This window comes from Arachis ipaensis, chromosome B8 (genome assembly GCF_059453495.1).
Source record: "Arachis ipaensis isolate K30076 ecotype BB chromosome B8, ASM5945349v1, whole genome shotgun sequence".
Taxonomy (NCBI): Eukaryota; Viridiplantae; Streptophyta; class Magnoliopsida; order Fabales; family Fabaceae; genus Arachis; species Arachis ipaensis.
In genome coordinates, this window is record NC_142443.1 from 24,076,223 (window position 1) to 24,100,694 (window position 24,472).

The window sequence follows — 24,472 nt, forward strand, 5'->3', positions numbered from 1 at the left end:
ATCCGTCTTCCTTGCGTGTAGAACCCTTTGCATGTATGATTTTTCTAGCCATAGAAGCAGTGGAATGAGAGGAGGGTGAAGAAGATGAGTGAGAGTGAATGTGTATGTGAATGTGAGTTTGAGGTCCTTTGGATGATGGAGGATTTTTAGGAATGGGGGTTCGGGTGCTTCTCTGGGTAGGGAGTTTCTTTCTCATGTTGAAGGAAGTAAAATGGAGAAAGAGAAGATGAAGAGAGTGCTGAAGAGAGTGGAAGGTGGATAGAGGTTACACTATCATAAATGTTTAGTGGAAGATATCTCATTTAAAGCCATCAGCATTCAATGAAAACGGTTTTCAATAAGGATTTTAAAAATCAAAAAGAATAATTGAAAAGACCTTTCCTTGAAAAGTGGGAGAAGTTATAGGAAAAAGATTTGATTTGACAAAACTCCCCTTTTAGAAGATATGATGTGAAAACCTTCATAAAATAAACTATTTAAAATAATAAATGTATGATACCAAAAATAATGAGCCAGTATCACAGAGTGGGCTTAAGGTGGTTGAACAGGTTTGGGTCCAAGGTACCAGATTTCAGTCTCTCCCTTTTTAATGACTTGCTCATCACTTGCCCTGATTTATCACCTACGAGACAAAAACACACAGCAGCATGAATTTCACATTTTTTCAATAGAGCTTAGATGCATCATCCCTAAACTATTTCTTAATGAACAAAATCTGTCTTCACACAGAGGTTTAGTGAAAATGTCAGCAAGTTGCTCTTCAGATTTTACAAATTGGATATCAATAGTACCCTTTTGCACATGTTCCTTAATAAAGTGATATTGAACCTCAATGTGCTTGGTTCTTAAGTGCAGTACAGGATTTTTTGAAATATTTATTGCACTAATGTTATCACAAAACAAAGATATACTATTGATTTTCCATTTGTAATCTTCCAATTGAGTTTTAAGCTATAAGAGTTAAGAGCAACAAGCAGCCGCGGAGATATATTCGGCTTCAGCCATAGATAAAGCAATAGTGGCTTGCTTCTTACTTGACCACATGTTTAGTGAGCTTCCAAGGAAGCAACACATTCCGGACGTGCTTCTTCTATCCACTCGGTCTCCCACATAATCTGCATCACAAAACCCTACTGCACAAAACTCATTAGATTTAGGATACCATAAGCCAAGATCACATGTGCCCTTAATGTATCTAATGATTCTTTTGACGGCCGAAAGATAGGATTCTTTTGGGTGAGATTGAAATCTAGAGCACACACCCACACTTTGAACAATATCCGGCCTAGAGGATGTAAGATACATGAGTGATCCTATCATTCTTCTATATCTTGTTTCATCCACATCTTTGCCATTTTCATCCTTGTCAAGTTTAGTGTTTGGATGCATATGAGTTCCCATTGGTTTGGAAATTTCAAGACCAAATTTCTTGATTAACTCTTTGACATATTTTTCTTGGTGAATAAAAATACCACTAGGAGTTTGTTTGATTTGAAGACCAAGACTGAAAGTTAATTCTCCCATCAAACTCATTTCAAACTCACTAGTCATAAGTTTTCCAAACTCTTCACACAAGGATTCATTGGCCAAACCAAACACTATTATCCACATAAACTTGAACAAGCAAGATATCATCATTAGATTCTTTTATAAACAAAGTAGTATCAGTGGTTCCCCTTTGAAAATTATTTTCCAACAAGAAGGCACTAAGCCTTTCATGGCAAGTTCTTGGTGCTTGCCTAAGGCCATAAAGGGCCTTTGAAAGTTTAAAAACATGATTTAGAAAATCTTTGCTTTCAAAATCGGAGGGTTGAGCCACAAATACTTCCCTATCTATAAAGCTATTAAGAAAAGCACATTTGACATCAATTTGAAACCTTTGTGGGCAGCATAGGCTAGAAGCAACCTAATTGCTTCCATTCTTACCGGAGCAAATGACTCATCAAAATCAATACCTTCCTCTTGATCGTAACCTTGGGCCACTAATCTAGCCTTGTTATGAACAACACTACCATCCTCACCCAATTTATTTTTGACAATCCATTTTGTACCGGTTACTTTTTTACCATTGGGATTCGGTACAAGGGTCCAAACCTCATTCTTATCAAATTGTGATAGCTCTTCTTCCATAGCTTTAACCCATGAGGGGTCTTCAAGAGCTTGCTTCACATTAAGAGGTTCCAATTGGGACAAGAAGGTAACATTGCTTGGTTCCATTTGCTTCTTGCTTGAGGATCTAGTGGTTATGCCTTGTGAAGAATCTCCAATGATGAATTCATAAGGGTAATCCTTCAGAAATTTCCATTCACGTGGCCTTTGAGGAAAGGTTCTGCCTTGACGAGTTTCAGTAGGCAACTCTGTTCTGGATTCTCTGGCTTGTTCAGGAAATAAAACAGAAATGTCTCCTTCATTCTGAAGAGAAGTTTCTGGATAGACAGATTCAACAATTGGGACAGATTTGGGATTTTTTTTATTTGGTTCACATCAGTTTCACTACCTACATCATCATCTAATACAGCACTTGGAATAGAGTTAGAATCACAAAAAGACACGTGTATGGATTCCTCAATTGTTCTATGTTCTTTGAGGTAAACCCTAAACGCTTTGCTAGTGGTGGAGTATCCAACAAGCATTCCTTCATAAGATTTTAGATCAAATTTTTCAAGATCTCTTTATTGTTAAGAACAAAACATTTGCATCCAAAAATATGAAAATACTTAAGATTAGGTGGGGTTCCTTTGCAAAACTCATATAGAGTTTTCTTTAAACCTTTTCTAATAATGGTTCTATTTAGAATATAACAAGCTGTGTTTACAGCTTCAGCCCACAAAAACTTTGGAATATCATTTTCACAAAGCATTGCCCTAGTCATTTTTTGAAGGCTTCTATTCCTTCTTTCAACAACCCCATTTTGTTGAGGTGTTCTTGGGCATGAAAAGTTATGTGCTATTCCAAATTCATTACAAAAAATTTTAAAATCTTGATTTTCAAATTCCTTTCCATGATCACTTCTCAAGTGAGCAATTTTTAAATCTTTTTCATTTTGGATCTTTTTGCAAAGAGATAAAAAAGCATAGAACGCATCATTTTTGTGAGTTAAGAAAAGAACCCAACTAAATCTAGAATAATCATCTACCACTACCAAACCATAATGTTTTCCTCCCAAACTTTGTGTTCTAGTAGGACCAAAAAGATCAATATGTAACATTTTCAATGACTTTTTTTGTGAAAATTCCATCTTTGGATTTAAAAGATGATCTTACTTATTTGCCTAGTTGACAAGCATCACAAGTAATATCTTTATCAAATTTAATATTTGGAATTCCTCTAACTAAATTCTTTTTAACAAGCTTAGAAATTTGGTACATGCTTGCATGTCCCAATTTCTTATGCCAAAGCCATTTTTCAGATTCAAGAAAGGTAAAACAAGTTATTTTTTTATCCTTTAAATCCTCTAGAGTTAATCCATACACATTATTGTATCTTTTTGCTTCAAACAAAATATCACCGACTTTTTCACAAATAACCAAGCAGTCTAATTTTCTAAAAATAACCAAATATCCAAGATCACACAATTGGCTAATGCTTAGTAGATTGTGCTTTAATCCATCAACAAGCAAAACATCATTAATGAAAGAAGAGAAGTTCTTACCCACTTTACGTATGACCACTATCTTTTCCTTTCCATTGTCATCGAAAGTAACAAAACCTCCATCATACTCATCAAGCTTGATGAAGAATGTTGACTTTCCGGTCATATGCCTAGAGCACCCACTATCCATATACCACATGTTGTCTTTTCTTTTGGATGTTAGGCAAACCTACAAAAATACTTAAGTAACCTTAGGTATCCAAATCTTTTTGGATCCTTTAATTCCAAACCATCTCTTTTGTCCCAAGCCATTATAATCACAAACAATCTTGTAAACTTTATCTCTAATCATCCTTTCACTTATGAAGCACTGAATAGGAAAATGCCTATTCCGATTGCATAATCTACAAAATTTTTTGTGTTGCTATTTTTTAAAGCTTGTTGGATTTTGAAACCTTATGTCATCCAAAGAGGATGCCATGTTGGTAAAAGAAGATTTTTCAATAAATTTTTCAGATTTGTGAAAATCCAAACCAGCTTTATCATAAAGAGGTTTTTGACTAGCCAATAGTTGATTTAAATTTTCAGAACTTTGAGCAAAGCTGGCTAAGTCTTCTTTAAGTCTTTTTACCTCTTTATGCAACTACTCATTTTCCTCAAAATAATTTGGATTTGCAATCACAGAATCATGATATTCACAGCTCTTAAGTTCAACATTTAACCGCTTGTTTTCTTCAACAAAATCAATAGTAGTTTCGGCTTCCCTTAATTTATCTTTGAGAAAACTATTTTCTGCTTTTAGAATGGTAACTTGAGATTCTAGATCATAGTTTTCATCTAAGAAGCATCTGATTTTTTTTTTATTGAGATGATCTATCATAAGATGAAGGTCTTCAGTTGAAGGTTCAGGAAATATTACCTCATTTACTATGTCGGCCATGAGACAGGTTTGGGACTTGGTTTCAGTTTCCTCTTCTTCATCCGAATCATTCTCCAAGTCTTCCCATGATGCCACGAGTCCTTTCCTCTTTTCACTTTTCGGTCTATCCTCCTTCTTCAGTTTAGGAAAATTGAATTTGAAGTGTCCAGTTTCCTTACAGTTGTAGCAGATCACCTTGTTTAGGTCCCTCTTTGGTTTCCTTGAACTGCCTCCTTTATTCCGTTCCTTCAACTTTATCATTTTTCTGAATTTCTTGGCAAACAAAACAAAGTCATCGTCAGATAAATTATCACTGGATTCATCATCTAGAGATTCAGTGACTGATTTGAGAGCAACTCCTTTCCTTTTAGTATCTCTCTTTAAATAAGTATTTTCAAAAGCAAGTAAGTTTCCTCTCAGATCATTATAAGACATTTCATCAATACCACTACTCTCAGCTATTATTATAGCTTTGGTTTCCCACTTTTTAGTGAGACATCTCAATATTCTCCTCACAAGCACAGATTCTGGATGTCTGATTCCCATAGCATCCAAGCCAGTGATGATAATGTTGAATCTTTCAAACATTTCATCAATAGTTTCTCCTACCTTCATTGAAAATATTTCGTAGTCTCTGTTCAACATGTCTATTCTGGATCTTTTGACTTGGGTTGTGCCTTCATGAGTGACTTGAAACTTGTCCTAAATTTTCTTTGCTGTTGTGCATCTTGATACCCATCGGTATTCCTCGAAGCTGACAGCACAGTTAAGCAAGTTGACAGCTTTAGCATTAAGCTCTATTTTCTTTCTGTCATCTTCATTCCAATCGGCTGCAGCCTTGGGACCAACCACTCCATCAGCTCCTGCGGTGGTTGTAAATTGTGGACCTTCCAAGATTATCTTCTAAAGCCTGTAATCTACAGACTGAACAAAAATCTTCATTCTTTCTTTCCAGTAACTGTAGTTCTTCCCATTGAAGAATGGATGTCTGTTGCTTGATTGCCCTTCTGTCAAAGTATAGGCCACCAGATTTGAACCACTGTTGACTGCCATCAGAATCTTTTCTCCAAGCTACAAAGCTTGATCTCTTTGAGACCAAGCTCTAATACCAATTTATGGTAATCAGTGACTAAGAGAAGGGAGGTTGAATCTGATCCCCTTTTCACTGAAAATTGATTTCTGACTTTTTAAAGGAACTTCAAGAGATATTTCTGCACTTTGTTTCATGTCGAGTTGGGAGACACTTTTGTTTTGTCTCGTATTGAGTTGTGAGATATTTTGTTTTTGTCTCCTGGTAAACAGAAACAGAGAAAGGAGTAGGGAAGAAGAATTAACACCACATGTATCTTATTTCAGCCACTAGGTGCAATGTGGCCTACATCCAGTCTACATCACAACAATGATAGAATTTTACTATGTTATCACAACATTACAAACACCGATATCTTCCTAGGAACTACCCATTCCTATCTGGGACAAATCCAGATTCTACACCCAATCTGAATTTGACTAGGACTCAAAACCTAGCTTTCAACCACAAAGTGCTAACCCAACTTGCAAGGAAATCCCCACAGGATCATGAAACACAACAGAAAGATGTACAAAGAAACTCTGAGACATCTATGGCTTTTTCTCTAATATTGATCATTGCCTTTTTCTTCTCACTGGTTTTTTCTTACAAACCTTTCCATGTTTGCCTTTTTCACCATGAGACTCAGACAGACAATACTAAGAAAAAGAAAACAAAATGAACATCTTTGAAGGAGAAGAACTCAGGAAGCTCGGGTAGCTATGATAACTCTGTGCTTTCACTTTCTCTCCTTGATCTTAACCCTTGGTCGTTCGCCCTTAATATAGAAGGTGAAGCTTCCAAGGTTGAAACAGGTTCAACCAAGTAACTTCTTCTTCAACCAAAAGCAGCAGCGGTTCGAACAAAGAGAAGAGAGAGGGAAAACCAAAAACCAACATGCATGTACCTCTTTCAACCCTTTTCATCAAACTCCTTCAATCTGAACCCTTGATCTTGTCTTTGGCTCCAAGAAAGGATTCGAACCCTTGATGATCTTCTGACCTAGAGCCGCTTCTTTCCTTCTATTTTTGCTCCTTCCTATGCGTAGCTCCAGAGGCTATTTTCTTTCTTTGATGAACAAAAATGAAAATGAACTTTTGCAACTAAGATCTTTTTCTCTGGCAAAGGCGGATCCTTTCTTTTCTTGATATGGAGGATTTTGAAGCTCTTCTTCAAAATCTTGCCTTCAATGGCAAAGATCTTGCCATACCTTACTTTAGATCTTCCTTCCTCATAGCCTTTCTTCCATAGGCTTTTCTTGTAACTTCTTTTTCTTCTCTGACTTCTATCTTCTTCTCTGTGTTTAATTGATATGACCGAAAAACAAGAGAGAGGAGAAAGAAGAGACAAAGCTTTTAATGCAATATTAAACCCAATTTAATTTTGAGTTTCGGTTACCTATGCATGCAATCAATTGAATTGAAATTTGAATTCTATTAACCAATGGAGTAGGTAACCTAAGAGTGCATGCTCTATTTCTTTCTTCATCCAATTCGAACCAAGAGTTTTGTTGGTCCAAGAAAATGTTGACTTGAGGTTTGTACTACTTTCTTGGCCCAATTTGTTTCATTTTTTTATTAACATTCAACTATATAGAATGAAATATTTTTGCATGAAGGCTGGACAAACTTTAATCATAGTAAGCTTGAATCAATTTTGGTCCAATCATAAATTTTTTGCACACTTGAACAAAAATATCAAATAAATCATTAGAAACATATAATAATTTAATAATTTTTTAATTAATATTTTAATAATATTTAATCATTATTTCAATTAAATGTAAGTTTCCAAACTCAACGGTTCTGGTCCACCATAATTAACCTTATCTACTGTTCTACTGGATGGAGAAGAATATATAAAACCAAAAGGTACTTTATGATTTTTATTTGGGAATTACTGTTCTTACATAGCTTCTTACTTGTTCATGCAAGGTGGAAAACAGAAGCTTGAGAGTGACTACTGCCAAAAGATTTTAAACATTTAAATCATATGACGTATTCAATGACAACATTATTTCTTTCTTTCAAGATCAAGCGTGATTTTACCCGTTCATACATACCTGTTATTAAAGCTAATTTGTCATTTTATGAATAAGTAAAACGGTGGCGCTAAAAGAGTATCATAATAAATAATAATATAAAAATTTTGGGGCCGATAAATGACTTCAAGACTTGAAATTGTATTTGTTGGCTGCTATAATTTTTGAGACTCTTTCAAAAATGTATTATATATTAAGATATGGCTTCGTGTTAAATGTGAAAGTTGTAATTAGCTTTTCAATTATTACTTTTCTTATAATAATTAATTATGTACAAAAACTATTGATCATGTAAAATGCCTCGGTTATAATGTTATAAACTCAAAAGAAAGGGTTCTACAGTTCTACATACTAAAAAAATCATAACAAAAGCGTTTTATATACTAATTTGCTTAGAATACATCTAAAGTATGCATTATTACCAAATAAGTTTTCGAACAAATATATTAACAGTTTGACCAGATGAGATTAGTTAATTGGGACCAATTTAGCAATGTAGTCTAACCATTATATAATATACTTTGAAAGGATTGAGTAGTTTTTTTAAACTTAAGATCACAAATTCAAGCTGTGAAAATAGTTTATCAAAATTAAATTGCGTATATTATATTCTTTAAGTACGATTTTTCTCTGAATTTTACGTTAATACGAAATATTTATGTATCGAATTGTCTTTTATTATATATTATACTTTCTTTTTTTTTAACCGTTAGTTTTTACTTAAATTGTTCTCTATATACTCACAAACTATAGGCGATATTATTAATGATTATTTTAATTTAATAAGTAAATATTATTTCTTATCTCTAACCATTTGTTCGAAAAATAAAATATCATTTTACAAAAAATATCATTAATTAATTTCTAACTATTCAAATAATTTAATAAGTAAATATCATTTATAGAAATTAATTAAATAAAATATTTTCATAGTTAGAGATCGACTAAAGATTTTTGAATTATAAAAAAATATTTTGTCCATCAAACAAAAAAAATGACACTTATTTAAATGATGAAAAGGATGTATCCGCATTGAGCACATATGCTTTGTGCATATTAGCACGAATTCAATGCTTGAATCGCTGTAACTTGCACGTTTCAAACTTGTTAAAATTGGGTGGGTGCATAAAAGCATAGCCCCATAAAAGGGGCATATAAAACTCCGCATGAAGGGGGAATTAGAAAGTGGAAATGACAAGAAGTTTTTTGGTCAAAGAAAATAGCCAAAAGAAAAGTAGATAAAATCTGCTGTCACATTATAACTCTTAAGAATCAGAACCCACGGCCACCAAATCCCCCTTCCTAAAGTGCTTGACAGCTTCATAGAATGAAAAAAGCATTTTCCACCATAATAATCATACAATTAGGTTTGTATGACTGTCCTCAAGGACACCAATAGTTTATCAAAATTAAAATTAGCTTCATATACAAGATATTCTTGAAATATGGGGAATAAAGTCTCATTTTAGTTCTAAATTTTTAAATATGATTAATTTTAAAATAAAAAAGCATAAAAAATTAATATTTAATTAATTAATTAATATTAATCAATCTTTTAAAAAATTATAAAATTTCTCATTTTTTGAAAGATTTTGAAATTTGGTTTTTTGATTTAGAATTAAAAATTTATAATATAAGATTTATAATTTAATATAAATAAAATTATTTAAAAAATTAATTGATGTTAGTTGAAAAAAATTAACTCCTTAACATTATTTTTTTTCCAAAGATAATAGTAGTATCTTATTCAATAGAGAAATAAATACAACATCCAAAAAACAGGACAAGAAAAAAAAAGATTCACAAATATTTACGAACAGGTAAAATTCTAACATAGAAAAGTAGATAGGAAAAAAATCTTAGGGCACTATGCATAAGACAAAATAGATAGCTCATGGTTCAACTTAAGCGATGTTGCTAGCACTTTTTCCGGAAGTTCCTGGACATGCTCGAAGACTCGCCGATACTTTTTCTTTCAAATATTTCAAGGTATAATCAAAACCAGTCGAGCTTTTTAAGGGCTTGTTCCTTGAAGTCCAGTTTGTAACACCGAATTTCTCGACCAATCAAAGAATAAGGAACATCTATGGTCTGAAATGAGGTAAGCCAAAGGACTCTTCTTCCACACTAGATTAGCATCTCCACATAAAAATAGACCCCGCATGAGTGATTCTGGAGCTGACTTGCAAATTGGACAAGTTACTGGAGTGAATGAAAACTACTGGTGGATGAGAAACATAACATGAAGCTTACCATGGAGGATTTTTCATGCAAAGAGCAAAATCTTGTGAGAGATTTTCAACTTCCATAAATGGCTTTAAACTGGCCTCTGTTGTATGAAGTTCAGACAAAATTTAATGGAGGTATGGTAAAATTGGTAAGCAATCTTATACCCTGATGCAACATCATATGTTTTTGCTCTATTCGTTACTCATTGAATTGTGTCTTCACCTTCTTCTGGAATTATAGAAAGGATTCGTTGAGCAATTTTTGGAGAAAAAAGATTTGAGATTAATACTTGATTCTACTGTTTATTTGATAAAAACAGGTCTTTCACCTATAACAGATGGTGACTATCTGATAGTAGTGCTACAGATGGTGGAACAATGAAGAAATAAAGAGGAGGGAGCCATGATTCACTAAAGATTTTGATATCACCAAAACTTATTTTCTAACTAATATCTTTCTCTATAACTCGTCTCCCTTCAAGAATACTTTGCCAATTCAAAGGTAAGGTTCATATTTATGCTGTAAGGAAAGAATTAAATTTGAAGTATTTACCTTTAAGTATTCTAGAAAGAAGAGAGTTAGATTGAGTCACGATTTTGCAATACTGTTTACTCAAAAGAGACAGGTTTTGAGCCATGAGATCTTTAAAATCAAGTCCGCCTTCTTTTTTAGTTCCAGTCGATCATCTTATCCCAACTAATCACACCATTCGTCTTTCGAAATCTTATTGTCCCATTAGAATTATGTTAGAATACTATGAATTTCATTTAGCAAATTGTTTGGAAATTTAAAACATGACTATATATATATATATAGGTATGGCCTCACCAACTATTCAGAATAATATCTGTCTTCTTCCGTTAAATAACAAATATATTTTTTATTTTTGTGTCCTTTTGAAAATTTTATCTTTAATTGAATTAAAAGATAGTTTTTTTAGAATTATGACAAAAAAAAGTAGACCCAAATATTTATCTTGTATATCTATATAAAAAATATTCAGTTGAATTATTAAAAAGATTTTAATCAACTCTAAAATGTTATTATTAAAGAATATGACTAATTTATTAAGATTAATTCTTTGTCTACTGAAGTTCTTATAAGATTCCAATAATTTTAGAACAGAGTTACGCTATTTTTCGAGGTTTTATCGAATGAAATAGAATTATCAGTGAATATGACTACATCATGCATGATAAATGCCTTATTGGTCATGATGTGTTAAACTGTTTTGTCACATGTTATATATGTTCAAAATCATGACATGTCATGTGTGTTTATCCTTTAGGCGTTATATTACATGATCATGATGATGCGTGTCACTTAACATAATCCGCTAACAAATTTAAGATGAAGAGACTAAAAGAATCATAAATAACATAAGATTAAATATTTAATTATTAGCTCAACTTCCAAGTATCTTAAAGCATTTGATAAAATGCGGTCACTATTTCATATCATAAATACAAGTATTTTGGTTAATTAAATCTAATTAAATTACTATAAATTTAGTAAAAGAAGATGTGTATGTTTATCGCATAGTTTTTTTGTTGCTGTGATTTTTAACAAAAAAAATTATTATAAAGTACACAAATTTTATTATAAAACATAAATTTTAATATACAATACAAAAAAATTTATATATAATACAAAAATCTATTTGATATAACAAATTTTTTTGTTATGTATCAATTTTTTATATTATGTAGTAAAATTTTGTATTTAATATCTTTAATAAACATAGAAGAAACATAGAAGAAGTAGTAGTAGCGACAACCACAACAACACTAACGACAATGATATTAAAGAAAAAAACACACAAAAAAAGATAATAAAAGAAGATGAGAAGAAAAAAAAAAAAACGCACGACACTTAATTAGAGACTTGATTTAAAAAACATTTGAACCACTAATTTTATTGTTATTTCACCGTCCATTATAAAACTTAATCAATTCTTTTTTTTATTTTGGTAATTCAAAACTTAATCAATTTTAACTAAAATAACTACCTATATAATCCCTCCCCTTCAGATCCGGCCCACCAAAAATATAAATAAATAGTCATAAAGGAATTATCCCAAGGAACAATCTTATTGAGCCTGAAGATGAAGATGAATTTAAGTTCCAAATTCAAAGTTCGGTTTAAAGGAAAGTCAAGATTCAAAAGGTGGCTTTACTCATTGCCAGAAATTAAGCCTGAAACCTAGTACGAAGATATTAGGTTTGATGATGATACTTATCTTCATCTAGTGGTTCTGCATTTGACTCTTGGCCCTATCCCTTTCCACACGTACATACATTCATTCGTTCGTTCAATCATCAGCTTCGTTCTTTTGATTCTTTTCACTGTTTTGGTAGAATCTTCCTACCTTGCAATGCCATGCTATGCCTTTATTACTTCAATTGATCTTAATTTTTTCAACCTTATCAAACCATAGGTTCGTTAGATTATATATATGGGTAAAAAAGTCAAGTGTTGTACAATTAATCTCTATTTAAACTTTGTAGATTAATGGATGATTGTCGTAACAAATCGATTGAATTGAATCAAAACTCTTGAATTCGTGATTTATATATCCAACAAAATATGCCATAATTCTTTCTTCTTGTGGCAATGCACCAACTCACAGAAACATGGATGACTAGGAATACTCGCATCCTTTTACACGTGAACGTTTGCAATATTCTATTAATCAAATCCTATTGTCATACAATCTTATCCATAACAAAAAGTAAGTTTCTTAATACCACAATATATTAGTCCAATTTACCCACACAGATGAATTAAAATTAAACCTCTAAACCGTGTATTTTTTAGAATTAAAAAAAAAAGTGTTAGGAGACCAGCAAATTTTATTTGTAATTTATAGCCATCAATTAATTATCATTGGTATTTTTAATAGTGTGAAATTTCATCCAATAGTGTAAAATTACTCATTTTTTTTGTTGGTTAAGTGTTAACCAAATTTTAATAAAAGTACTGTACTAAGACTTTTTTAAAAAAAAATTAAACACAATATTACACTATTTAACACTATAGCCAATATTTAATATAATAAAAAATCAAAATTTAAAAAAAATAAAAACATCTAAAATTTAATAAAAAATTCTAAATTTAAATTTAACAAAAATTATACTTATTTATGTAGCAATTTATTATAATATTAACTAAAATTAATTATTATAATATTAATTTTTTAATATAATTCAAAATAAAATAATCTAAAATCATATTTAAATATTGTCAATGACAATGACAATGACAATATATGGAGTAAGAGCACTTTTAATATACCGTAACTGAATTAATTTAAAATTAAATTTTTTATTAAGTATAATCTTTTAAAATGATATTAATATCAATAAAAAATAATATTATTTGAAAAAAAATAATAAAATATTACTATTTGTGTAATATTATAATATTGTTAAATTGAAAAAAAAAACAAAATATTATTATTTATGATGCACGGAAATTGACATGGACACAGAACATACACGACACGAGATACGTCGATATGTAGATTTTAAAATTTTACAAGACACGAGGATTTGATAAATCGTAATGATATTTTGATATTTTATTGATATTCAAATATAAATTAATTTTAATACCTTATTTTAATTATATTAAGTATTTAAAATATTTTTTATTTTAATAAATAATAATAATATATACTATATCTAAATTTATTTCAAAAATATATATTAAAAATAAGATTGAGCACACTGATATGTACTAATATTTAGATATGTTTAAATGTATCTAAATATTTTTTTATTTTTTATTAAGAGACACAATAGATACGCATATCAAATAGTAAATGTCATATACACACAGACACAAAGCGAAATCTCCATACTTTATAAATGATCACACATTATCACACATTGAATCGCAAATTAATTTTTAAGATACATAATGTACCATTTTGTAAAACTCAAAATAAAACTAAACTAAAACTATGCATTGAAAATACTCTTATAGAATAGTCCTATCCCATGAACACGAATTGAGTTTGTGGCTACCAATGTTGTGGTTATTAGCTAAAAAGACCACACCAAACATTTGAAAAGCAACCTAACATTGGAATTGTAAACAATTGTATATCAATTGATGCTAAATCTTCCAAAGTACAAAACGTGATTCATGTGGCTCACACCACGGCCGGTGCAGCCAAAAATTGTGTACATCTTCAAACTAATTAAAATTCCAAAGACTAGTAATTTAGTGCAATCACAATTTTTCCCCCCTTTTTTTCCACCTTTGGATGCATTGAATTCTTTTTTTCTCCACTCTATCTCCAGCCGAAAAAGAGGACCACCAAGAAAGAAAATTACAACCCAACCCTTTTCTCAATGCAAGACATTTCTTTCTTGGAATCTTGCAAAAGAATCCCTATTTACACCCCCCAATTGCACCTCAACAAATAGTCAAAAATTCAATACACTTTCTTTTAGTTATTTAACATCTAGTCCCTCACCCTGGTTCATTGCCTGAACCCGAACCCAACCGGTTGAACCGAGTACCTACTAAACCCGTAAGGATCTAATTGGTTTGAGAATGCTTGTGTGAAGTCATTCGGGTTCGGTCCCTGCTGAAAGAATGCGGATTGAGTCTTCACACCGCTCTGAACCTCCTCTTCTATCTTTGCTGGCACCAAATTGGAATCCACGTGGCACACTGAAGGGACAAAGAGGTCATTTCCGTAGTTAACAATCCCCTGCTGGGCCTGGCCCAAATCGTTCAGAATCCCCGGCCCGGAAGCCCAGTCCAAGAAACTACCGGTGCCGGCTACGAGACCCTGTTGCTGTTGCTGTTGGAGTAGGCCGACCTTGGTGTCTTCTTGGTGATGGCGCTGCTGCTGCAGCGCTCTTAAGGAGTTGACACGTGGCAAGGCGAAGCAACGGTCGTCGATCTCCGGCAGGGACTCGAGCACCTCGTCGAGGTGGGAGGAAGAGGAGTTTGAAGAAGATCCGTTGCTGTATTGCGTGGCATATTGCTCGCTACTCGAAACGACGCCGTTTGGTACCTTCTGCTGTGCGCTTGAATTCTTCTTGTATATCCGGCACAGAACCCAATCGTCAAGCTGCATAACAATACAACAATTAATTTTCAGTTTCACTTTCATGCTTTTACAAATTTAATTAATTTTTTATATTAAATAAAAATGTTAATCAATTACCTTGGTGCTCCCGTTCTTACGGGTAGAGTCTAGGAGGCGATACTCGTGCATGATCCAGTTTGTTTTGGTGCCTTTGGGTGCCTTACCAATGTAGAAAACCAGAGCTTTCTTGATACCAACTTTCCTTCCTTCGGTCGTGATAGTCTTATCGGTCCCGGTGGCTTTCCAGTAACCCGACCCGGCTACCCGATTGGGTCGCGAACCATTCGGATACTTCCTATCCCTCGGACTAAAGAAGTACCATTCTTTCTCGCCGAAAATTGCCTTACCTGCACCATGAAAACACAATTACACCGTAAGAAACATTGTCCAGAGATTAGAACTTAGAATATAATAACTAAGAGGGAAGATATAGTTAGCTGATTACTTGGAAGAACCCAAGGGTCGAACTTATACAAATCAATTTCGCCAATGATTTCCAGGGAGAAATGGTGGCCAGCAACCTTGCGGCACAGATACTGAACGAGAAGCTCCTCGTCCGTCGGATAAAATCGGAAACCCGGCGGTAAACTCAATTGCGAGAGAGGGTCTTTCTCTTGAATTCCCATTTTGTTTTAATCTTCTTCAGATAATCAAAAAGCTAGATTCTCGAAAATCAGACCGTAGTAAATCTCCTCTTCTTTTTTTTTCTCCTTTTTTCTTTTCTTTTTCAGTAACTGGAAAACAGAGGGAGGTATTTATAGGGAAGACAGGAGAAAGAGATAAGTACGGTAATGTTGGGGTGTGGGGACCACTTGAGTTACTGTCCTGTCAGATTGCGCCACGTACCCTCTACTCATAAAGCATTCTCTGCGGCCGACCTTATCTGTTACCGGTACGGTTCAATCGTTTCGGTGGGTGCATTGTATTGGATTTTCTGTCACAACGTAAAATAAAGTTTAATAAAATAAAAAGTGAAAATATAAAAGTACCAATATTTCTTTCACACCTATATACTGTTACACACGTCACTACCTCAGTTTGATTTGATTTATATTTTTTTTTCTTAACAAAATTTCTGTTACTAGAAAATGTTTTATAATTATTATATCATGATGAATTACATTTTTTGATAATGCAAGGTGATGTCAACACGTGAAATGGATATTTAGTAGTAACGTGAAGAAAGAAGAAGAATATCCGAAGAACAATTAAGAAATAAATTCATATTTTATATACGTTTTGATAAATACCGGCGATAATGATGATGATGATTCATGCTTTTGAAATTGAAAGCTGAAGCCGTATAATTTTCTAGTGGTGACTAGTGTTGTAAAAATCTAAGGGTTGAATTCAAACTTTCTATATATATGTGTGGCACACGTAAGTATGAGATCGTGCTTAGAACTCATTTCTTTAGAAATGAGCAGAAAAAGAAAAAACACTAAACAAGTTCACAATTAAGTAACTAGTTAATTAGTCACTGTATTGAGTTGAATAACAAGAATATAACTATTTTAAAATATATCATAGACTATCTTATTTGATGACACATTCTCAGTAATTATTATTTCTTAACGCATAAAAAAAAAGTTGCATTGCCTTTGGTAATTGGCACAATATATACGCTTTAATCAATTTTTTAATAAAATCGTTTAACCATATATGCCAGCACAACAAAAACAACCACCCATTCCCCCACATAATAAAAAGCATGAACCATACATGTACATATAATTTTTTTCTCTTTTTCATTTTAATACCTGCCTAGTAATAATATAAAAAAAATAATCTTCGAGATCATTCCGACACGTGTAAATCCAGGAGGGGTGTTCTAGAAGCATGATTTTGCTATCCAGTTTCTGACACTCTCGAGATCTGGGAGCGAATTCTTCCACAGAAATCTTTGTCTGTCAGATCAACTTATTTTATTTTTAATTTTAATTTAACATCCCAATAATTAGGAGTAGTATAATTGTTGGGCAATTTACCAAATTAAAATGATTGGATGTAAGCTTTACCAAATTACAACAATTGGAATTTGGTTACCATTTTGCGTTGAATCAATTTATATAGAAACCGTGGGAGCCAACCACGGATTCCAAATGCACATAAACCGTGGGAGGTAGGGAGGTTTTATGATCAAACCATTTTGTATGTAAACCGTGGTAGGCAGCCACGGTTTACGTGAAGAGAATGTGAAGCATAAACCGTGGTAGGCAGCCACGGTTTATGAGTAAATGCTTTCGAACATAAAACCCTAAAGGCAGCCACGGTTTATGAGTGAGTAGTATAAATAGCAAAGCCGTGGCTGGTGAGGGCGGATCATTTGTGAGTTTTGTGAGTGAGGGGAAGGTTGGTGGGTGAGAGGGGAAAAAAAATTTTTTTTGTTAAGTTGCTGGTTTGAGAAGTTGAACCGGTTTAGTGGAGAACCGATGGAAGAAGAAGACCGGATGTACCGGTTAAACCGCGTTGCGCATGTGGCTGGATTTATCGACCAAGAGGTTGGTTAAACCGGCTTTTTATTATTATTTTTGGTTTAATGTTCTTATCATTAATGGTAAATGTTAAATTAATATTTTAACAGTTATAATAGAATTTTTTGCTGTTATCATGATAGTGAGTATTTTATATTTATTGAATTTGTAATTTATATTGTTGGCAGAAATAATTTTTTAGGTTTACGTGTTAGTAGTATTGTTAGTGTTATTTTCTCTATTGTTGTTATGCTTAGGGTTTTTTATTGATATTACTGTAAATTGTTGCTGTTGTTGTCTGTTGAGAGTTCGCTATCTTTCTTTTTACAGCCTGTTAGGGTTATTAGTGGTGTGAGAAGACAACAGAATATGCCTTTACACGAGCGTATCATACCGTATCTAGAGACGGCAGGCTTATATCACTTGGCTAGGCTGAACAGTCAGTGGTTCTGGGTTGATGAGCCTCTACTTAGCGCATTCATTGAGAGGTGGCGTCCTGAGACCCACACATTTCACATGCCCTTTGGGGAGTGTACGGTCACCTTGGAGGACGTGGCCTATCAGCTGGGTTTACCGATTGATGGTGAGCCTGTGAGTGGGTGCCTTAGTGAGTTTGAGAATTTCATGGAAAATGGAAGACCGGCATGGGTGTGGTTCCGTGAGCTGTTTGGGGAGTTACCTCCGCAGAATAAAGTGAAGCAGATGACAGTGTGCTACACATGGTTCCATGAGCGGTTTCGGGTTTTGCCAGCAGATGCTACTGAGGACATCGTGCGTATATACGCGAGGGCCTATATTATGATGCTGTTGTCATCTCAGCTGTTTGCGGACAAGAACGCCAACCGTGTCCACCTTCGCTGGTTGCCTTATGTGGCATCGTTGGATGACTTGGGTAGATATAGCTGGGGCTCGGCCGCGCTGGCGTGGTTGTACAGATGTCTTTGTCGTGGAACAAACAGAAATGTTGTCAACTTGGCTGGGCCACTTCAGCTTCTACAGTCTTGGATCTTCTGGAGATTTCCTTGTCTGAGGCCAAGTGATTTCAACGGATTCGGGTTTCCACTTGCATCCAGGTAAAGAAATATGATGCTAGAGTTTGAAATTGTTCATTTACATGTCCCATTAGATGTTATGACATTCTTTTAATTGAACTTGTAGGTGGGCTCAGTATCTACCGAGGAACGATGCAGTAGATCAGAGAGTGGTGGCTGCACGCCTTTCTTTGGATAGATTGCGTGTGCATGATGTGAGTAATTTACTTGTAGTTCATTCAGTTTTATTTTGCCTGTTATAGAATTTGTTTTACGTAAAGTTTCATTACGTGATATAGATCGTGTGGGAGCCCTATTCCACTCCGGATGTCGCAGCTATTGTTCATCCAGAGATACTACTAGACCAGCACCGCAGGCTATGGACGGCAGTTACCAGTCTCATTTATTTTGCTGCGATTGAGTGGCACCAGGTGGATAGGGTTATGCCTCAGTTCGGCGGGGTTCAGCATCTCCCTCGTTTGCCGCTTAACATAGACTGGCTTCATGCGAAGGACGGCAGGGGTGGAGATAGGTGTTTCCCCTCATATTATCGGGAGTGGCATGAGTATTGGCAGGCTCGGCATGCCTCAGTTTTACCCGTTGACCGAGTTGCTGATCCTGGGCCATCAGCTGAGTACCTGGACTGGTGGTGTCGTGTGGCGCACCGATTTCTATCCCCAGAGGTTGCATTTCAGGATCCCAGGCCTATTGTGTTGACTGAGGAGGCTCGTCATAGAGGGTCATCGCAGGCACCTCCTATGGTGCAGGTTGTCGACAGACCGGACAACCGCCGCGTGGACAGGCGTAGGCGTATCGGCACACGTACTACGGATCGAGAGTGGCGATGGCTGGCCGACCAGTTAGATGAGGGGCAGGGTGTTGGTGGTCAGGGAGGTGATATTGATCATCGTGTTCCGAGACGTAGGGCCAGACGACATGGTCAGCGGGATGGTGGTGGACGTGCCCGTGGTAGAGCACCATCTGGAGAGTATCACAGTGGTCAGGATGTTGTTGGTGAGGACATTGGTGGTGTGGGCACAGGGATGGATCAGGGTACGTACGAGGTGGGGGGTTCTTCTCAGATGTTCGCCGACTTTACTACGGCGGCCGTCGGCATGGACATTGATGATCCTGTGAGTCAGTCAGAGTTCTTCAGAGATATAGCAGACATCTTGGGAGGGGATGATGGCACTCATTATAGGCCACAGATGGATGAGGGACATTCACAGTTTGCCGAGCACCAGCCACATGTTCAGGATGTACAGCCAGGTTTGCCGGTTGACCTGAACGAGCCTGCGCCTTCACCGTTGGACCCATGGTTCGCGTTGGGAGGTACCCCAGCTTCGGCTTTCAGCGTAGTTCCGCCACAGGCACAGGTGGCACAGGTGGATGAGAGACCACGGAGGGCTCGTCGTGCTCCTTTATGCGGCACTGGAGGTCACCTTATTGGTGAGTTGCAGGATGACGACAGTGACACGATCGAGGACTCTGATTAGTTAGCTATGTATGTCCCATTTGTCTATGTCCTTTCTTTCCTTATGTACTTGGATTAATGTTTAAACATTTGTTATGCTTTCTGGTGTGGTATCTTAAATTGATGTATCCTACTATTAAGTATGATTAATGATGTAGTCGTTTCTAATTTATTTGTCTAAACAATACAACGACATTAACACTAAATTAGGCTTTCTTAATATACCAAGTCAAGAAACAAATATTCTTACAGGACGATACATAAACATGTGAATAACAACAATGCTACTTATAAGACTGAAATTAAACATACATTGATAACCCAGCATCAACCTAAATAATACAACCTAATGATCCCCGCCAGCAGTATCTCTTCGCTGGCCACAGTTCCTCCGCGTGTGACCTGGCTGTCGACAGAGCCCACAGCGCTTGGGCTGGTTCTCAGCAGATCGATCCATGGGACCACGGATCCTAGTTGCCTTCGGCCGACCTTCCCTGGCTCGCCTCATGTTAGGATCAGGAATGATAGTAGGCCCGGCATATGGTGGCCATAGCCCTTCTGGTATGGGCGGGACAAACCCGTTACTGTAAACTTTGAACACCTCACTCATACGATACACCTCATGCACATATGCTGCCCAATTAAGCCGGGAGTGGGCGCAACAAGCAATGGCGTGACAGCATGGATAATGGAGGGCCTGAAAGTACCCACAATCACATGTGTGATCCTTCAGCGAGACCCTGTAGCTACCCAAGGAGAAGTTTCCAGTCGGTGTAGTCTCAGCAACCGTGTACTCCGACTGGTGCCTGTCGTACAACGTGACGGTGAAGCACCTTGACTCTCTTATGTTCCTTTCAATACCCTTGACGAATGCCTGACAAAACTCTTGTCCAGCTCCAAGTTGCGCCTCTGCTGTTTGTCCCCGGATAACGAATAGCTCAGCAAGCCTTCCGTATGTGGACTTAACCAACGACGTGACCGGGAGGTTGCGAGTTCCCTTCAAGACGGAGTTCACACATTCACTGATGTTTGTTGTCATGTGCCCGAACCGTCTACCGCTATCCTGGTGTTGCGTCCACTTCTCATACTCCATCCGGTTCGCCCAATCACACATTGCCGGATTCTCTGTACGCATGATGTCGAACCAGTAATAGAACTCTGCCTCAGTTTTTGCGTACGCAGCATTAACCAGCATTCTTCTCGCATCTTTACCTTTGAAAGAAAGGCTGAAATTTGCTGCCACATGGCGGATACAGTACGCCCGATAAGCACGTGGGGGCAACCAACCATTCACGGGATCCTCTAGTGCAGACTTGATACCGTTGTGCCTATCCGAGATAACAAGGATACCCTCCTGTGGAGTCACGTGCCTTCTCAAGTTGGACAAGAAAAATGCCCATGACTCGGCATTTTCTCCCTCCACAAGGGCGAATGCTATGGGGAGGATGTTTGAGTTCCCATCCTGTGCAATCGCCAGCAGTAAGGTGCCTCCATATTTGCCGTACAAGTGGGTACCATCAATACTCACAAGCGGCTTGCAATGTTGGAAGGCCTCAACGCAAGGTGGAAATGTCCAGAACAGACGGTGAAAGTACACTGTTGACTCATCAATCTGGTCCCCAACTATAACAGGAGACGTCTGCAACACAGTAACTGTCCCGGGCATCGTCAACTCCACGCCTAGCATCCAACGTGGCAATTCGGCATAAGACTCTTCCCAGTCTCCATATATTTGTGCAACTGCCTTCTGTTTTGCTTTCCAAACCTTCCGGTAACTGGGTTTGAAGCCGTAATCAGCTTCAGTCGCTTGTTGCAAGACCTTGATCGGTACTGCAGCATCCGCACTAACCAACGGAAAAATCCTCGCACAGATAACGTGGTAATCAAGCTGACGGTGATCACTGGAAACAGATGTTGCTAAGCAAGTGTGCGGACCGTTGTACCTCCTAACCTCCCAAGTTCCCTTCCGTGCACGGAGCGAAATCCGAATCAGCCAACTACAACTTTTGCCGAAATCCTTGCACCTTCCATGATACTTCAAATGGTCCGATTCCATCACTCGGTACTCAACACCTCGACGGATGCTGTAGTCCTTCACACTAAGAATAGCTTCTTCTTTACTCTGGAAGGATTGCCCAATCTGAAATTCGGTTGACGAACCACCTACTGTAGCAACTCCGGCCGTATGTTCACCCAGAGCCTCCAAGTTTAACGTCGAGAAGTGTGGAGGGTAATGCTGTGTGCCGGAACTTGAAGGACCTTCTTGTGCTTGTGGATTGGCACCGGTGTCATCGTCGCTGTCCCCAAAATACAAATTTACAGGCTCCTCGCCAGAGTCATCGTCCCGCATTGCATTCTCTACTCGATCAGGTACCCCGATTTCTTGATGTTCATCATCTGTGGCACGACCTGATTCCCCCAGAAATGCCTGTTGCAGGACCCCTTCATTAGGGGAACGTGCAGTTGGAACTGCAACCGCTGGTACCAGATCAGCCGCAAAAGAAGGAGAGGCAACCTGCGGAACAGAAAACCGGTTTGCTGGCGCCGAGCAAGACGCACCGCCAGCGGCAGTCGAGCTATGAACAGGATTCGATGCCCCAGAACTATCCAGAGTTGCCTCCAACTTCGCATACAACTCGTGTATTCTGAGCTCAGGAAAACTCCTCACGCAATGAAATAGAACCCTAATATCTTCGTCAGTCCCTAACACGAATGTATCATACATCACACCGCTGGAAACTACAGCGATGGGAATCTTGTAGAAGATCTTCTTCACAACCTTGCTCCCAAAAACTCCAAGCTTCTGCAAGATGGTGCTCTTCAAATCTGACAAACTGTTTGACGAACTAACAAATACACTCAACGGTTCTCTATCAGTGAACTTCACACCATATTTTTTGCTTTTTTTAATTTTTCCAGAGCAATGCACTAAGACAAGAACACTCTCTCCCTCACTTGACATTGTGATAATGATCTCCTCAGCAACTTCATTCTCACTCGAATATATATAGATTTTCATTATACATAAACCGTGCTAGGTTACAAGGTTTTATGATCATTGAATGCCCTTCATAAACCGTGGTTGCCAGCCACGGTTTATGCTTTTTCTTCTTCATAAACCGTGGCTACCACCAGCGGTTTCTGCTTTTCATTAATAAAGTGTAAACCGTGGCTGCCTACCACGGTTTACATTGTGCATTTCCAACTCATAAAACCTTGCTGCCTCCCACGGTTTATGTGCATTTGGAATCCGTGGTTGGCTCCCACGGTTTCTATATAAATTGATTCAACGCAAAATGGTAACCAAATTCCAAATGTTGTAATTTGGTAAAGCTTTCATCCAATCATTTTATTTTGGAAAATTGCCCATAATTGTTAATTATTTTTTTTCCCAATTTTTTAAAGGATAAAATAAGGTACGAAGTGAAGTCATATTTCACGCGTGGGTTTAAACCACGTCGGCAAAAAGGAGAGAACGCGGGAAGGGTGGACACGTGCTGGCACGTGTCTTGTCAGAGAGTGTGAGTTAGGCTGAAATTTTGTTAGAAAGAAGAAATAAGCGAAAATGAAAGCACTACAAATATGTAACTCGTTGCGGTGGCCACCACCATTGATCGACACGTAAACCCTCCTTTCCTTTTTCTCACTTTTCGTCTAATTTGTTGTTTCTTTCACTCATCAACAACTCCCACAACCATGTAATATGACTTTCTCTTTTTTTTTTTTTCCTTTTTTTTTTGGGGCCTCATGTAATATGTGCGTGTAATTTTAGTTGTGGGCGTGGCCTTATGGACATTTTTTGTTTTTACTTTTGATACAAAAGAATAATGTGCTTAAAAAATAAGAAAGATAATACTTTTCTAAAAAATATTAACTTGTCATTAAATATAAAAAAAGTAAAGTATCATTTTTGTTCCTAACGTTTGGGGTAAGTCTTATTTGTGTCTCTAACATTTAAATCGTCCTATTTATATCTTTAAAGTTTATAAAAGTGATTCAGTGTTATTCTATTATCAATTATACTAACAAATCAGATTATATTTTTCAATTATTCTCACTTAGATGTATTCATTCTCAATTATGTCTCATTTGGATGTGTTCGATTTTAATATTATACCCATTATTTGTGTTTAGATTCAATTATGTCCCTAGAAAAATGAATTATGTAAATGTTGTAGAAATTAATTTCAACATTTGATGAGCTATTTTTCGGAGTAGATCATCGATTCTATCACAGACATTTGTATTCTAACTTCAAGAAGAGATTTTTAAAACTCAAACTAAAGTGCTCATGATGTGTAATTGACGGCAGGATAACATTGAATCACTTTTACAAACGTTAGGAATACAAATAGGACGATTTAAATGTTAGGGACACAAATAGAATTTACCCCAAACATTTGGGACAAAAACGATATTTTACTCTATAAAAAAAGAGAAAATAAATTAAAATAGTCAAATTTAAAATTTTAAATCTTAAGATGATATAAAATATAATAAATAAAAAATTAAAATTTAATTAATTAACATAAAGTA

At 36.1% G+C, this 24,472-nt stretch overlaps 3 protein-coding genes across 3 annotated transcripts; 1 reads left to right on the forward strand and 2 right to left on the reverse strand.

Annotated features, from left to right (window-relative positions):
• Positions 1 to 13,936: 13,936 nt before the first annotated feature.
• RD26 (NAC (No Apical Meristem) domain transcriptional regulator superfamily protein) lies at positions 13,937 to 15,919 on the reverse strand. Its single transcript, XM_016315016.3, has 3 exons — positions 15,403 to 15,919; positions 15,036 to 15,304; positions 13,937 to 14,939 (listed from the first exon to the last, which is right to left on the reverse strand). Exons 1-3 carry the CDS (start codon positions 15,581 to 15,583, stop codon positions 14,340 to 14,342), a joined length of 1,050 nt encoding a protein of 349 aa, XP_016170502.1. The 5' UTR covers positions 15,584 to 15,919; the 3' UTR covers positions 13,937 to 14,339.
• Positions 15,920 to 17,389: 1,470 nt separating this feature from the next.
• On the forward strand, positions 17,390 to 19,958 carry LOC148547462 (serine/threonine-protein phosphatase 7 long form homolog). Its single transcript, XM_088495451.1, has 4 exons — positions 17,390 to 17,458; positions 17,762 to 18,504; positions 18,590 to 18,677; positions 18,762 to 19,958. Exons 1-4 carry the CDS (start codon positions 17,390 to 17,392, stop codon positions 19,956 to 19,958), a joined length of 2,097 nt encoding a protein of 698 aa, XP_088351577.1.
• A 324-nt stretch (positions 19,959 to 20,282) lies between these two features.
• On the reverse strand, positions 20,283 to 21,992 carry LOC148547463 (uncharacterized). Its single transcript, XM_088495452.1, has one exon. The coding sequence runs from the start codon at positions 21,990 to 21,992 to the stop codon at positions 20,283 to 20,285; it is 1,710 nt and encodes a 569-aa protein (XP_088351578.1).
• Between the last annotated feature and the right edge of the window lie 2,480 nt (positions 21,993 to 24,472).

Excerpts from the sequence above, each read along its gene's own strand:
- LOC148547463 (XM_088495452.1), bottom strand. The coding sequence starts at position 21,992 with ATGGAATCGGACCATTTGAAGTATCATGGAAGGTGCAAGGATTTCGGC.
- RD26 (XM_016315016.3), bottom strand. The coding sequence starts at position 15,583 with ATGGGAATTCAAGAGAAAGACCCTCTCTCGCAATTGAGTTTACCGCCG. Across the intron at positions 15,305-15,402 it reads CGACCCTTGGGTTCTTCCAA|GTAAGGCAATTTTCGGCGAG; the intron begins GTAATCAGCTAA and ends TTCATGGTGCAG. Across the intron at positions 14,940-15,035 it reads GTAAGAACGGGAGCACCAAG|CTTGACGATTGGGTTCTGTG; the intron begins GTAATTGATTAA and ends ATTGTTATGCAG.
- LOC148547462 (XM_088495451.1), top strand. The coding sequence starts at position 17,390 with ATGGAAGAAGAAGACCGGATGTACCGGTTAAACCGCGTTGCGCATGTG. Across the intron at positions 18,505-18,589 it reads GGGTTTCCACTTGCATCCAG|GTGGGCTCAGTATCTACCGA; the intron begins GTAAAGAAATAT and ends TTGAACTTGTAG. Across the intron at positions 18,678-18,761 it reads ATAGATTGCGTGTGCATGAT|ATCGTGTGGGAGCCCTATTC; the intron begins GTGAGTAATTTA and ends TACGTGATATAG.